General features: G+C 40.1%; 1 protein-coding gene across 2 annotated transcripts in view; it reads right to left on the minus strand.

Moving 5' to 3' along the window:
* LOC111874559 (protein EFR3 homolog cmp44E) overlaps positions 1-17440 on the minus strand; it is a 41884-nt gene that overhangs the window by 18752 nt on the left and 5692 nt on the right. For both annotated transcript variants that reach the window (XM_023870150.2, XM_033755497.1), the window contains exon 3: positions 58-185. In XM_023870150.2, the coding sequence (XP_023725918.2) occupies positions 58-185 (128 nt within the window). The remainder of the gene's footprint in view (positions 1-57; positions 186-17440) is intronic.

Below are 17440 nucleotides of genomic sequence, written 5' to 3' on the forward strand. Positions count from 1 at the left end.
ATAATAATAATAATAATAAAATTACAAAGTTATTTGTCAATCATTGTTATAGTTTACCCATTTCGCCGTCTATAAATGTCTCTGCTAGCTCTCTGGAACAAATATTCACCAATTCGATCCAATTTCTCTGGAGATGAGAGTGAATAAAATGTCAGCTTTTCCATGTTATTTTTAACCAATCCATCCTGCAGAAACATACAACATAATATAGACATTTACAAACAACATTAATGAACAAAATCAGGTATTATAATAAATAAACCATATAACCACTTATTTCTCTGCAGGTTTCATAAAATGTTTTTAGCAAAACACTGTCATGATTTCCTTAGTAGAGATTTAGTACGATTAATCATGTCCCTATAGTGAGATACTTTTGATGTCTGGTATGTTTCAAGAAGTTTTTGGTACACTAGGTACTTAAATCTGGCATGAACCTGTCAAGACATTTAACTAATTATTCCATGACCAACTTCTTCAATCTACACAAAACAGGCAATGCACTCTGAATTTTACATATAATTCTTTTAATTTTAAAATTCTCACAGTTTGTATAACATCCTGTGGATGTCAGAGCCTTCAGAAAACAACTCACAAAATGAAAAACAAAACACACCAAGAACAAAGAAATAAGAGTGGAAATAAATCAGACATATACTTCTCCTTCCATACGCAGCAGCGTAGTTGGTTGAAGTACTATGCTACAAGCCAAAGGTCACAGCTTCGATTCCCAATGAGGTCAATGGATTTTTAAAATTTTCTAATCCTTCCAGCAGTATTATGGCCCTGGGGTTGACTCAGTCTCTAAGAGAAATGAGTACCAGGAATCTTCCTGGGGGTTGAAAGACAACCTCACCACAATCTGTGAACCGACTGCCTAGAAAATGTGGGAACCTTGATGTCTCACAACCCCATGGTTCTCCACGGCCTATGACAGAGATAGCTTCACCCCCCCCCTCCCCAAGCAAATCACACCAAGGCCAGGAACCTGCTTACCAAACTTCAGTGTTATTCCATTACTCAAGTCAGGCTTTTATATAAAGCTTGGTAAAAACTATAGGATGGTGAACTGCAGAACAGTAAAAAAGTTATCCTGGTCAACAAGAAATTATTAGGGTTGTTCAACTGAAAGTCATTTTTACATGTTTCAGTAAGAGGAAAGTCATCAAGGCTGAGGTTGTGCAGCAGTTCCAGCAGCTGCCTAAGCAATTCTTTTCAGAGATGGGATATCTGCCTCACCATCCATGGGAACTCTTTTTAACAGGCTCTACTCAGATGGCTCAGAACAAGTACCAATGGGTTTTATCTGTGTGTGTGCATGTGCATACATGCGCATACGCATACGTGTGTGGGTGGATTTAGAGATGCATCAGTGTCAAATGCCTCCTTTCCTGTATAAAAACCAAACTTAAAACCCCACAGAGAAAAACAGTAAAACTGATATAGCTGACAAGAAATGGATCAGACAACAAAATCTGGGGTGAAGAGTATAAAAAACTCAATACCAAAAAATTAAAACTGATAACAATGCCACGCTATACCAGGGCCTAACACAGTGGTCCTAAAGTCTATACAATAAAAACTCAAGGCAATGTCATAAAATAGAAGTCTCAAATATGGCACAAAATTTCAAAAGTTAAACTGACTTGGAGAGCACAATACCATTCAAGAATGGCATAACATCTGACATGCCACAGTGTTCACCTCCAAGAATGTAAAAAAAATATGCCATGAAGGTGGAAGGTATGGCATTCCTCATCATAAAGTAAGCATCTGATGAGAAGATATAAACAGTAAGAGGTTCTCCACAGGTTGTGGAAACAGGTGTTGGCTCACCATGCAACAGGTTGTCTGTGAGCACAATGAGTATTGTACTCCTACATATCAGTCCATTCATCCTTCTATGATGAAAATATGGAATGAAGGAATTACATAGGAACATCATTAGATGGCACTTGTTCAAATGAAAATCCCCATGCACGACAGCTTCCAAGACTATCAGCAGCCTTGTTACCAGGCAGGGCTAAAGACCAGGCATTCAGCAAAAAACAAACCTTTCCTGGCCTTGAAGTGTATATCATACACTTAATGCAAACTCTCCATAACCAGATGATCTGGTGTGTATCCATGGAGGCCCTGCAAGGCACTGAAAGAATAAGCACAAGCAAGAAGACAATTCAGAAATTGATGTCAGATGAAATAAACATCTCTATATATGGCATAAACTTCAGCTGCATAGATGCTGTTAAAATTCAGGAGACAGTAGGAGACAACCTGGTCTCTAGATAAAGGCACAACCAATCAAAACTTGAATAAACTGCCTATCAGTAGACGTCCATGTAGTCTGGATAAGTGAACAAATGTTTGCAAATTGTCACTGATATCTGTGAGCAGACATTTAGCTTCTCTTGTCTTGCATTGAAGGTCACAGGTTGAGTGTATTGATATGCATGACAGTCTAATGGAAATGATATGCTGTAAACGTATGTGAAGGTGATCCTGGTATCATACACATACATCAAGGAGCAATAATGTGTAATTGTACTGGGTCAGATGAAAGAGTGCACTGTAAGAAAGGATGACTGGACTGACTTGCCACCTTTGCCTCATCAGAACAGAAAATAAATTCTTCTGCAAGGTAAAAAAAGGAGGTTCTCCAGATTCCAAAAGGTGGTACAGAACTTGCCAGTTGCAAGATGAATCCTAGGTCTGGGAGACAATCACACAATGAAATGCTAACCTGTCTACTAAAACACTGTGCTCATCAAGTACTCCACTGTGGAAATGACCATAGGAAATTCCTAGTCCTCAAGAGTATCTAAGTGACATCCCCCAAGTCATCCTACCTGATGACCCAGTTCAGATGTCAAGATACTATCTGCAGATGTTCTAGTTATGCAAAGATTTACAGGATAGTGACCACTATCACGTAAGTCTGGAGAACAAATAATTCCAGCTGGGCTGCTAGCCTGGGGCTATACAAAGCAAGGTCTAGGCCAGATGCTATTCCTAACCCCACACATAGGTGTGCATTTGCACATATAGAGTGGTGCATGAAATGATCCAGTATTTGATCTATTAATAAAATCTTGGTTTCAATTACAGTAATAGAAACTAACATAAAAAAATAAAGGCCACTGCTTGGAGATTTGTCCTCTGTGAATCAAGTGTTCAATATGACCACCATTAAGTCTGGCAACTTCTTCAGCATGAACTATGAGGTTGTTGATTACTCGATGGCACATGGCCTCAGTTATCTCGTTGCAGGCCTGATTGATTAGCGGTCTAAATTCCATTACTGTTTGCAGCTTTTTTGGAAAAATCTTTTCCTTAAGGAATCCCCAAAGAAGTAGTCACCTGGGTTTACAACAGGACTGCTTGGGGGCCAATTCTGTCCTCATGTGAAACGATCATGAAATCAGTTTGAGATGACATGCGAGTCAAAAGTGCCACGTAGAAAGTCCAAAACAACATCCGCTGTGTGTGACCTGGCTCCATCCTGCATGAACCGCTGAGTTTGTAATAGCAGACCTGTAGCAAGAAGGTGAGGCACAAAAGTATTGCACAATATGCTTAAAGAACTCACTCACTGTTCACTGTTTCTTCAAAGAAAATTGTCCCCAGCAGTCCACAACTTGAGATGGTGACTCACACTGTAATTCTTGGTGCATGATGCACCTTCTCATGGATCACATATGGATTCACTGATGCCCACAATCGCTCATTTTGTTTATTAACCACACCATCCAAATGGAAGTGTGCCTCATCAAAATACCAAACATTGTTGAATGATACCTCATTATTCTGAGCACATTCAGCAAATGCCATTCTTTAATATTTGTTTTGAACTGTAAGTTTAGGCAACACTGTCATTTTGTACAGATAAAAATTCAAATCACTTTACCATATTTACTGCACCAAGAGTCTGGACATCCCTAGTTATGAAGCAGCCTTCCTTCTTGATTTTCTGGGGCTCCTCTGCAGCGCCACTCGGACAGCATCAATATTCTTTGGAGAACGCAGAGATGAAGGCCAGGGATGTTTCCTCTCCAACAATGAACCATCATTATTAAACTGGTTATAAAGTTCATGAAATGTTCCAAATGAAGGTGTCTATCAAGCTTGAAAATGGGCACAAAACCGCCTCTGTGTGACCACAACACTTCTTATTTCAGTAAAGAAATACACTGTCTTTATATGCTCTTCTACAGACAGTCTTCCTTTGTCAGCCATCTTGTGTAAACGGGTGCATGAGCAGGAACAGTGCAACAGTAGCATACTCAGGAAGAGTAAACTAATCTCCATGATCTACTTTAAGAGTTACAATGTTACAAAGCATCTTTCACTGCATGTTTCAATAATTAATACTAAATTAAATACTGTATAATTTCATGTGCCACCCTGTACATTCAGAAGACTAAGGACAAAAGACGTATATAGGATGTAACTGAAAGGTGCAGACAAATTTTGCGCACAAATGCCACATACTACAATTCCCATATCAACACTAGTCTGGAAACTTTAATTTGTCAGTTATAGCTGAAAGAGTACATTTACAATAAGTGCTCAAAATGTCCTCCATGAGATTCAATGTATGCCTTGACACGTCTCATCATGCCACAACCATTCAAAGACGCTGGAGTAGTTGTGGACAATCTAACAGGCATCTGAAATGTGACAGTGAAGCACCTCTTCATTGTCAAGGGAAGCTGCACATACAAGGGCTTTTAGGCATTTCCACAGATAAGAATCCAGAGCACTCAAATCTGCTGAGCATAAAGGCCATGCAGTGGGTTCTCATCTACCCATCCATTGCTCATGATAGGTGTTACTGAGAGCATCTCACACAGCATGGCTAAAATATGCTGAAGCACCATCAGCCATGTGCCACACTTGTGCTCTGACTGCCAGCAATATATCTTAAAGCAGCTTTGACAGATCATATAAGAGGAAATCTCGGCAGTGGTTGCCTAAGCTGATGTGGCAAAACATGCATTCCTACCAAACAACCACTAACCACTAACCTCACATTAATGCTGAATTGCTGCTGTGTCCATACGATAAGGATATTCCTCTGCCCACTGGTGATAGATGTCAATATTGATGGTGACATCTTCACCAAAACATGCCTCATCTGTGAAGGGCGCTGGTGAAACAAAGAAATGACCAGCACTTTGTTGAACAAAACAGTGACAAAAGTTGTCTTGTATTGGAGAATCAGCAGGCATGAGACCATGCACTTGTAAATTGTAGGGATAAAGAAACCGTTCATGCAGTACTTTCCAAATGGACATGTGCAAAAAACTGAACTCTTCCCCATCTTGTCTCCTGCTGATATCTGCATCCCTACCAATGTGGTCTATGACACACTCCTCCACACCAAGCACCCAGATGGCTCTCTCTCTCTCTCTCTTCCCCAATATTACAGACATCTTTGAATAGAGGTTGTGGTCCATGATGAGATGTGTCGAGGCATCCTCAGAATATCATGAGGGACATTCAAGTACTTATCATAAATGTACTCTCTCAGCTATAACTCACAAATCAAATGTTCCTGGACAAATGGTGATACAAACATTTTTTCTTGTTTGGTATGTGGAAATCATGCCAAAGTTTGTCACCTTCCATTTACACCTTGCATGCGACACAGAAAATTCTGCTTCTTTCATCTATAAGGACTGCAACCAGGGGAATATTTTTATCATAAAATTTCCCAGATGAATGAATGGAAAATGTAAGCAACAATTTTTTGTAAAGTAACATGCTTTATTATTGACAAACCAAATATACCACCTCAATCTACAGACCTCTCTTTATTATTCCACATAATCGCCACTTCTTTGTACACATTTCTCCCAGTTTTCTGGGAGTTTGAAAATTCCCCTTCTGTATAATTCCATTATAGCCATTCAAAGACACTGATGAACTGCTTTTTTAATTGCCTTCCTTGTCTCAAAATGTTGTCCACGCAGCTCATCCTTCACAAATCCGAAAAGATGGTAGTCAGAGGGTGCCAGATCAGGGCTATAGGAGGGGTGTGGAAGAACTTCCCACCCCATCTTTGCAATTGCTTCCAATGTGAGGCAAGCGGCATGGGGGCGAGCGTTGTCATGCAGGATGATGATGTTTCGTCCCGGACGTTTATCACGCAATTCACGACGGAGCTTGTGCAGCATCTTGACATGACGAGCAGCATTGATGGTTCACCCAGGTTCCAGGAATTCAGCCAGAATAAGCCCCTCTGCATCCCAGAAGACTGTGCCCATCACCTTTGCAGCTGATGGCACTGTCTTTGCCTGCTTTCTTTTTTGATGGAGAATGCAAATGGTGCCATTCCATACTCTGTCGTTTTGTTTCAGGCTCCAAATGGTGAAACCAGCTTTCGTCACCTGTCACAATACAGAGCAAAAAATCATCGCCTTTGTGTTGATATCTCTGCAGCAGTTCTGAGGTGATGGCTTTTCGCTGACCTTTGTGGTCTTTGGTCAATAACCGCAGGACCCAACAAGCACAAACTTTCCTATAGCCCAAGCTTTCAATCACCCCCTGTACTGCACTGTGCCCTATTCCAAGTTTTCGAGGACGACCGCTCCGAGACTCATCTTCAATGTTGGTGTTCCCATCTTTAAAATGTTTCACCCATCTTCGAACACTGCTCGCACCCATGCACACACTTCAATAAGCATGCTGAAGTCTCTGGTGAATTTCTGCAGCAGGGATTTCCTCTTTCACAAGAAATTCGATGACAGCACACTGGCGAAATGATATATGGTTGTCGGCCATTTTGTTAGGAATGACACTGCTCACGTGATGCAAGCTATTGACGTCACAAGACACTCGAGGTTAACACAACAGCTGGTTCCACCTACCACTGTACTCTCTTTCGTCTGCTGTTCCCAGGTTGCATGCAAAAAATAGTTGCTCATGACTTTTGGTACGACCTACATATATGCAGACAGTAACAACCTGAAGTGTGGAATGATGGTTAACCAGTATACAGTAGATGAAGTCCATTACAATAGATTTGGTTCATCCTGGTCCATCTCACTAGCAATATTATGAAGAGTTAATCAACAATAACAACACAGCACGGCCCAAACAATAGGATGGCACTAAAGAGTCCTATTCACCAAACGACGGAACCACAAGGGGGTAGACACTCAACTTCCTTTAAAGAGAGGTAATACATATAAAGGACACGAACCAAACCGGTTCTAAAAATATTAAGAAAATCTTTTTTTAAACCACACCTGTAAACAGATTAGTTGTAATGATTTACAAATATTTTAATGTATTCATGCATGTCGCTGTAGTTGTTAAAGGATCAGTGCACTAGTGGTTGAAACATGCATATTTTTATACCGGGCATGGCAGGTTTCAAAGATCTTTAGTCTTGGTGGAAACACTGAATGAGAGCAAAGAGCAACAAGAAGTGGGTTTTGACATGAATTAGAGTCACATTGGTTGGGTAGGGCTACACTCTTAGCTGTGGCATCAACTCCACACAAGCATCATAAGTTCAAAGCATACAGTTGGATTCTGTTCTTAGGTCTTTTTTTTTTATTTGTTTTATTCTGGTCCATCACACTAACAGTTACAAAGACAAAAATAACACTGTCCAATGTGACTATTTAAGTTTTATCACTTGAAGGCTCATCACCCTTACATGTTTCGATCCCTACGGATCATCCTCAGAGGGCATCAATACTCTTTCGGAAACTACTATTACAATAGATGTTATTTATATACATACACATATAATGTCTGAAATGCACAATGTACACAATGTTCAACCTTTCACATTCACAGCAGCCTTCCTGGTGTTAAAACCTTTTTTTTTTTTTTTTCTAGTTCAAGCTAAAAATTTATAGACCATACAGGTTCGTGTCAATTCTCCTATTGTTATTCTTGGAGGTGGCTGATCCTGTGCCACCTGTCTATCTTGCGAAAGGAGATTCTTAGTATTTCCGTGTTTATTCATGGCCTGCTGTGTTGTTTACACTGTGTAAACAACACAGAAGGCCACAAATAAACATGGAATCTCCTTTCGCAAGATAGACAGGCAGCACAGGATCAGCCACCTCCAAGAATAACAATAGGAGAANAAGTGATAAAACTTAAATAGTTACACTGGACGGTGTTATTTTTGTCTTTGTTCTTAGGTCTGTTAGCATGGAAAATTTTCAGGCATCCAATATGGAAATACTTTCCTCGACCAAAAGTCCCTGAACTACCACTTCATCCATGAAAACATGGGCACTCTGTTGCTGTATCTGTGCGCTCCAAAGCAAACCACACGGTAAGGTGAATTAGGCCATGACGATTCTTACCACACACATCAGAGACTAGATGAGTATCCTACTGCTGTAAGTGCCCTAACTTCTGGCACCAGAATCAACGCTTTGGATGCAGCATATATCAGTGTACAGAGACCCTTCATATACGACATCAATGTAGTTGGGCAGGGGAAACACCTTCTAAGTGGGAATGGTTTCTCATCCCATTTCCCTGTTCGTCAGTACACACTTGAAATGGACTTGTTAGCAAGAACAGACTGCACACCCTTGTCCTGTATGTGATATAAGGAATCACTGTTAACTCCTTGAGAGGAGTCGAAAGTTGCATATATCTCAACTTGGACAGGCTAGAACCCAGGAAGACTAGATTTTGACCTTCCCACCTACACAGTTCAGATCCTTCTAGAAGAGACTGATACACCATATGATCACATCAGTGTCTGTTTAAATGTCATGAATTGTCCAAACCCCAAGACAGGGGCCACTGTCACAGAACCACTGGTATCAGCCTACTGGAGGGGTGATAATAACAAAAACTTCCAGTGTATGCAGCAAGGGGATCTCCATCCTCGACTCAGTCTCAGAAAATACCTCCTTTACATTCCTTGCAGTACATACCAATCTGCTTTCCAGAACACCTCAACATCCAAGCAGCACATAAAACATACACATAATCCAGCCAGCATCAACTTCTTATACGCAAAGGGCAACCAATATACATATTACCAAAAAAGAGTAAACAAATAATGCTGTGACCAATTTAATCAACAATGACATCCACAGTACTCTACACAAGTGGCCTGTATATCTGCCTGCACTCTGTACCAATGTTATTAATAATATATTAATTTTTAATAATCACATATATAAACGATTCTGTAGTTTAATAAGCCCATGTCAATGGATCAGTTCAGTTAAATTATACAGACACCAGATGTATATCTCTTAATACAAGATTGATACAGGTATTTTAGATAAATGAAGGCATGAAAATGGCAAATATATGCTGAAACATGTCACTTCCTTTGTATAAACTGTAAGAGAATATGCCCTGTATGACATAAAAATTTATATCCATATCTCAGAAGAGTTACTCTTCTAGAACATCATTGGAAATTTCAAACCTAATCGTCTGTCCTACACCACTGGCGATCTATGATTTTAGGCCCCTACCATGGCTCTCCATTATATTCCATGCAGATATATACAAATCCACCTGTGCCTCGACTTGGATGTAATGGCACTGAGAGGAGCCCATTCAACCTTCATATTTTGAGTTCCCCACAAGGACTGGGCCACACAAGTTAGAAGTCATGCGGAAACCATGGGATAAGATCAGAAAGGTCCCTGCTGATCAGACAGCAGTTTCATAAGTTTAAAACTTCCATGTAATTTCCCCTAGCAGAGGAAGACTGTTCTAACAAACACAGACAGACATGACCCAATCCTTGTATAGGTATAGTATGGTGAATGTGGAGAATATATAATGGGACAGTGCACACAGTAAAAACTCTGAAAGAAACAAAATAGACACTACTGTGTCACCATTTGTTTTATCAGATGTTGGCAGTAACGCTACATGTTTCGACCCAGTTCTTGAGTCATCTTAAGGGGTATAAGAATGCTGGTACTAGTTCTTGAATTGCCTCATCATTCAGTACAGATGCATATTGTGTTTGTATGAATTTTTATACTAACCAATACACTTAAATTTAAATGTAGTTCAAATATAGTTTAAAACTTGACACTAAACGGAAAAAAATAAAATTGAAATTAAATAGCAATTAAGATATTTATAATTTATGTTCTAAGTCTTATTCAAGACTGTGCAACTGCTACATATCCATATATGTGTTGTTTGGTTGTTCCACTGTGGTTGTGATAGCATGCAGTTATCCCACATCACAGCTATCACTACTACAGTGGAACAACCAAACAACACATACAGCAACACATACGTAGAGGTCACAAAGTCTTACGACTTGTATTATAAGTCTTATCTATCTTATCTATATATTGTCACGCGTTGGGTGTATAACGCGACAAATAAATTCACGCCTTATTGGATATAGCGAATTTTATTTCACATTCACTCTTACAATCACATAATTTACAGATTCAACTTTAGTGCCATTGGCAGTATCACAAATACTGGACTGCAGTTAACTGGAATCTGACTCACTGCTGGCTAACTCGTAACTCTCCGCTGGCTAGATTGAGAACTGTCTTGAATAGTCTTCGCTGCTCCTTATTTAGCCCCATTCCAGACAACACAGAAAACAGCCATGTAATAGCTACCACTGTTATTACCGTCGTCTCTCGCAACCACTGCTGTCTGCTGCCGTGGTAGCCGGTAGCCTAGCAAAACTGTTGGGAGTTGTTTACCGCTACGTAGTAACTGCGGCATCCCGCGTTACATCACCGCTGTTGACTCGCATTGCATAGCGACCAGTATGCTGGGACTCGGCTAACTTCGGCTCCGCTCGGCGCGTCACGGCTGGCGGGGGGGGGCCTCATCCATAGCGCAACACGTCACAATATCTTTCATATGACACACAACAAGATGCATGCTACAAAAGAATGGTGAATGTGGAGATGGTGATGCAGAAGTTCGGCATTCGAAGTGGGCCAGTAAACAAGATGAAACAGATGACATATAAGGTAAAATGATGGAAAGGAAAACTAAAAAGCTCACTGTCCATCCACCTGTAGGACCTACCTCAATGAGCTCAACAGGTTTCATTTGAAAACCCCCCTTACTAGAAGACATCTGATAGAAGGGAATGAAAGTGATTAGTAAGCACTGGATATAATATGTAACATGAAAAAAAAAAGATGTTACCATGAAAGTTAAACTTCTGGTTATGTGAATATTTGAAGATAGGTAACATATCTGTATTTTTTTTTAAGCTGGTGTCAATTCCTGCTATCCCATTTACACAACTCTTGCAGAATTGTTACATTAAGCAACATAATTGTTGAAGCCCATTTTGGTATAAGACCAACACCAAATATCAGTGTCAGGTGGGGGGTGCTTCTACTTCACATTCAATAGGTACCAGGTTCAAATCTCAGTTGACAGAGTAGCTACTCTCACTGACGTTTTCATAGTTTTAATCAATCCCACCAAGCAAACTTGACAACACTACCTCTATGAAGCCATGTCCACTTCTTTCCACATCCTTCTCAGCTCATTAGTCACTATCACCTACTGTTCAACACAATAGAGTCTGAGCTACTGACAGTGTCATTAAATAAACAAAAAATACAAGACTAATTAAGAAAACATAGTGACTCATTAGTTTTTATTTATATGAATCAGTTTACAGCAATGTCAATCACTAGAATATACAGGCACACAATATTATATTTAAGCATCCTGTTGCACTCTATACGATATATGACATAAACACGTAGTAAAGATAAGCAGCGGCCATACACAGGGAGCCTATACAGAATAACAGTGCTGAAAACAAGAACTAGCCGCTGCAGCACTACAGACATAGGGCGAGTAACCCTGAGAATTTTAATTTTTAAAAGAATTTTAAATTATAACTGAAGATTTTAAAAGTGCCAGTTCAGAATATCAAAATTGATGAGTGTAGGCAACAAAGATAATGCACAAAGCAGACACATATCAGCGAAGTAGATTCTGATAAATCGAAACCTGTTGGTAACGACGAAAAGAACAATTGTGAAGACTTATGGTTTTAAATTCTAAACTAGATGCAGTGTAACAGCTACGTAAGTGCATACACCTGATGATGGCCATTTGCGGCCGAAACTTGTAGTGTAGAAGAGGGCAAGACAAAAGAACTACAATAAATTGTTGCAATTGCGACGGTGTTTATGTCATAGATCATACAGGCATACCTCAGAGATTTGCTGCTTCGGTTTCAGATGACCATAATAAAGCGAGTCACATGAATTTTTTTGGTTTCCCAGTGCATATAAACGTTATATTTACACTACACTGTAGTCTAGTAGAGCATTATGTCTAAAAACAATGTACATGCCTTAATTAAAAATATTTTATTGCCAAAAAATGCTAACCATCATTTCAGCTTCCAGTGAGTCATAATCCTTTTGCTGATAGAGGGTCCTATCTCTATGTTGATGGCTGCTAAATGATCAGTGTGGTGGTTGCTGAAGTTTGGGGTGGTTGTGACAATTTATTAAAATAAGACAACAATGAAGTTTGCCAAATCAACTGACTTTTCCTTTCATGAAAGATTTCTCTGTAACATGCAGTGCTGTTTGATAGCATTTTACCCATAATAGAAGCTCTTTCAAAAGTGGAGTCAATCCTCTCCAACCCTGCAGCTGCTTTATTAAATCAGTTTATGTAATATTCTAAATCCTTTATCATTTCAACATGTTCACAGCATCTTCACGAGGAGCAGATTCCATCTCAAGAAACCGCTTTCTTTGCTCATCCGTATGAAGTAACTTCTCGTTTTATCACGAGATTGCAGCAATTCTGTCACATATTCAGGCTCCACTTCTGGTTCTAGTTGTCTTGCTATTTCCAGCTATTTCCACCACATCTGCAGTTACTTCCTCCACTGAAGTCTTGAACCCCTCAGAGCCATCCATGAGGGTTGGAACCAACTTCTTCCAAACTCCTGTTATTCCTGCTATTTTGACTTCCTCCCATGAACCATGACATCCAGAATGGTGAATCATTTCCAGAAGGTTTTCAATTTACTTTGCCCAGATCCATCACTTGAATTATTATCTGTGGCAGCTATAGTGTTATAAAAGACATGAAAGTTCAAATTACTCCTTGATCCATAGGCTGCAGAATGAAGGGTGTGTTAGCAGGCATGAAAACAACATTAATCTCATTGTTCATCTCCATCAGAGCTGTTAGGTGACCATGTGCATTGCAAATGAGCAGTAATATTTTGATAGGAATCATTTTTGCTGAGCAGGTTTCAGCAGTGGGCTTAAAATATTCAGTAAACCATGTTGTAAACATGTGTACTGTCATCCAGGCATCGCTGTTCCATTTAGGGAGCACAGGCAGAGTTCACTTAGCATAATCCTTAAGGGCTCTAGGATTTTCTCAATTATAAATGAGTGTCGGCTTCAGCTTAAATTCACCAGCTGCACTAGCCTGTCCTTTCAAGCTTTGAGGCCAGGCACTGACTTCTCCTGTCTAGCTACAAAAGTCCCAGATGACATCTTCTTCCAATATAAGGCTGTTTCATCTACACCAGGCATGTCCAACGCGTCAATCGCAATCGACTGGTCGATCGCGGGATGATTTTTGGTCGATCTCATAGGCCTATAAGGAAATTATACGTGAAAAGCATGTAAATTCACTTGTAATATAATATTGTCGCGTGTTGGGTGTATAATGCGACAAATAACTTCACGCCGTATTTGATATAGCGAATTTTATTTCACATTCGCACTTACAATCACCCAAATTACAATCTGACAATTACTGCCATCGGCAGTATCACAAATATTACACTGCAAATGCCAGAATACAACTGACTGGTTGCTGGCTAACTCGGAACTGACTCAGAACTCGCTGCTGATACACTTTAACTAACTCGTAGGTAGCTCGGAACTCTCTCGGAACTGAGAACTGACTGTGAATAGTCTTCGCTGCTCCGTATCTAGCCTCGTTTCGGACAACGCAGAAAACAGCCACGTAATAGGCAACCTTGTTGCCTGGCGCCGTGTTGCTAGCAACGCTGTCCAGAATTGTTTACTGCTGCCTAGCAACTGCGGTATCCCTTGGTGACGTCACCGCTGTTGACTCGCACTGCATAGCTACCAGGATGCTGGGACTCAGCTAACTTCGGCTCCGCTCGGCGCGTCAGCTCCGGGGGAGGGGGCGTCCAGCTAGCGCGACACGTCACAATATGTTTATATTCAGATTTTGAAGGGAAAATATGTGTTGAAGTAGTCTGTACTTTCAATGTATAACAAGCATCATGTGTCCTGTTATTTTTACCAATATTTTTGCTTAAAGCGAGGTACGACAATAGGAGGGGGTGGTAGATCACTGGCAGTTTTGACACTAAAACGTCAATCACAACCTGTTTGATGTTGAACATGCCTGATCTACACAGAAAATCTGTTGTTCAGTGTAGCCACCTTCATCAATTATCTTAGCCACAGCTTCTGGATAACTTACTGCAGCTTCTACATCATCACCTGCTGCTTCATCTTGCATGTTTATGTTATCATCCTTCACAGAATTGAAGGTTCTGGCTTAAGGGAATATTGTGGCTGGTTCGAACTTCTATCCACACCACTAAAACTTTCTCTTATCAGCAATAAGGCTGTTTTGCTTTCTTGTCATTGGTGTGTTCACTGGAGTAGCACGTTTAATTTCCTTCAAGAACTTTTCCTTTGCATTGGCTAATTTGACTGATGCCGCAAGAGGCCTAGCTTTCAGCCTACCTTGACTTTCGCCGTGCCTTCCTCACTAAACTTAATCATTTCCAACTTCTGATTTAAAGTGAGAGACATGCAACTCTTCCATTCACTTGAACATTTAGAGGCCATTGTAGGGTATTAATTGGAATAACTCAAATGTTATTGTCTTGGGGATTAGGGAGGTGCGAGGAGAGGGAAAGAGATGGGGGAATGGCTGGTCGGTGGAGTAGTCAGAACACACACAACATTTATCGACTAAGTTTGCCATCTTATATGCGTGTGGTTCGTGGTGCCCCCAAAACAATTACAATAGTAACATCAAAGATCATTGATCACAGATTACCAGAACAGATGTTATTTCTTATTATTCTTAGTGGGGTGAGACTGAGTCCACTTGGTACTGCAGACACTACTGCCCTATTGTATCAGCCCCAGATGATAGATGATGGTGATTGTGGAGCAATTGGTGGAATGAAGATTTGGCAGGGGAAACCTGCCTCAGTACCACTTTTACCACCACAAACCCCACATGACCTGACCCAGGCTCGAGCCAGGGCTGCGACGGTTGGAAGCCAACAACTAACTACCTGAGCTATGGCATGGCCCAATCACCATAACAGATATAATTTACTTATTTACTTACTCATGGAGCTGAGCCCTTCTTGAGAAGCTGCCAATTCTGCAGCTACTCAAGAATTTCCCAGCATTTTATGGAACCCGAAGTTTCGTTACCGTGTTCACAAGAGCACTCAACTGGTCCATATCCTGAGCCAGATCAATCCAATCCATATCATCCCAATCTATCTCTCTTAGATCCATTTTAGTATTGTCCACCCACCTATGCCTTGGTCTTCCCTGTGGTCTCTTTCCTTCTGGTTTCCCCACCAATATCCTATATGCATTCTTCGTCTCCCCCATTCGTGCTACATGACCTGCCAACCTCATCCTCCTTGACTTGATCATTCTAATTATACTTGGAGAAGAGTGCAAGTTATGAAGCTCCTCATTATGCTGTTTTCTCCAACCTCCTGTCACTTCATCTCTCTTAAGTCTAAATATTCTCCTCAACACCCTGTTCTCAAACACCCTCAGTCTATGTTCCTCCCTTAATGTCAGAGACCAAGTTTCACACCGATACAGAACCACAAGCAAAATTACAGTTTTGTATAAAATCAATACAAAGTCCGTCGAGTGTAACAATGTTTTTTAGGTCACTTCTTTCTCACTCCTGCCTTACATGTTTCGGTTTTAGTAAAACNAAAATTACAGTTTTGTATATTCTAATTTTTATGTTTTTGGACAGCAGATAAGAGGTTCTGGACTAAATGGTAACAAGCATTACCCGAGTTCAATTTCCTGCTGAATCAGGTTTTGAATTGTTACCGTCATTCCCAAATATTTGAACTGTGCCACGTTTAAAAAAAAAAATCTGTTTTCTAACATTATGTCATGATATTGCCCTGCATTTTGGTGACGAGCCAGAAACATATATTTAGTTTTCTCTGTGTTTACTTCTAGACCAACCTCTTTACTTGCGTCAATTAAAGTGTGTTTTTCTTTATGGTATCTACATTATCACCCAGTAGACCCACATCATCAGCGTAGACCAACAGCTGATATGTCCCATTTAATTTCAGTACCACCTGGTTTCCCTGGACCTTCCTAATTGCATATTCTAAGGCAAAGTTGAAAAGGAGTGGCGATAAAGCATCTCCTTGTTTTAGACCATTCTGGATAGGAAATTTATCAGACAAATGTTTACCTACACGGACTTTACTATACGTTTCGTTTAAACACATTTTAATCAACCTAACTAGTTTCATGGGTATCCCAAACTCTATCAGAATATTGTACAATACTTCCCTCCTAACTGAATCATAGGCTTTCTTGAAGTCTATGAATAGCTGATGTACTGTCTCATCGTACTCCCATTTTTTCTCCAATATCTGACGAATGCAAAAGATCTGATCTGTAGTTGATCTGTTACGTCGAAACCCACACTGATGATCCCCAATAATTTCATCTATATATGGACTTAACCTTGAGAGAAGAATATTGGATAAAATTTTGTATGAAGTTGATAGCAGTGATATCCCCCAATAATTACTACAGTCAGTTTCATCATCCTTCTTGTGAACTGGTACAGTAATAGACGCCTTCCACTGATCAGGCAATTTTTCCTTATGCCAAATAGAAGTAATTAGATTGTGGATCTTAGAACGTAATATTTTGCCTCCTGCTTGAATAAGTTCTGCCAGAATTTGATCACTACCTGGCGATTTATACCGTTTCAATTTTGCAATAGCACTTTCAAACTCAGAAGGGCTAGGATCAGGTATTAACGGCTCAGCTCTATGGATTCTGTCTGCCTAACATCACTGACCCTATGTACATTCAATAACAGAGAGAAGTAGTTGCTCCACATATTCAAAATATTGTGGGAATCTGCAAGCAGATCACCATTCTCATCCTTCACTCACTTACTTCTAGGTTGGTTAAAGTGATTTATTCCTCTATACAGGTCTCTAATGTTCTTGTTCTTACTGTTCATTGCAAGCTCATCTATTTTGTCTTTCAGATATTCCCTCTTTTTGTTCCTGAAATGCCTCATGTTTTAACATCTTATATTGTTCAGATTATCCCAATTTAACTCGCTTGGATCCTGTAACCATTGCAATTTGGCCTGCTTTCTTTGATCGAATAATTTTGAGCATCCTTCATCGAACCATGGCTTTTGCTTCTTT

This window comes from Cryptotermes secundus, unplaced genomic scaffold (assembly GCF_002891405.2).
Source record: "Cryptotermes secundus unplaced genomic scaffold, Csec_1.0 scaffold970, whole genome shotgun sequence".
Lineage (NCBI taxonomy): Eukaryota > Metazoa > Arthropoda > Insecta > Blattodea > Kalotermitidae > Cryptotermes > Cryptotermes secundus.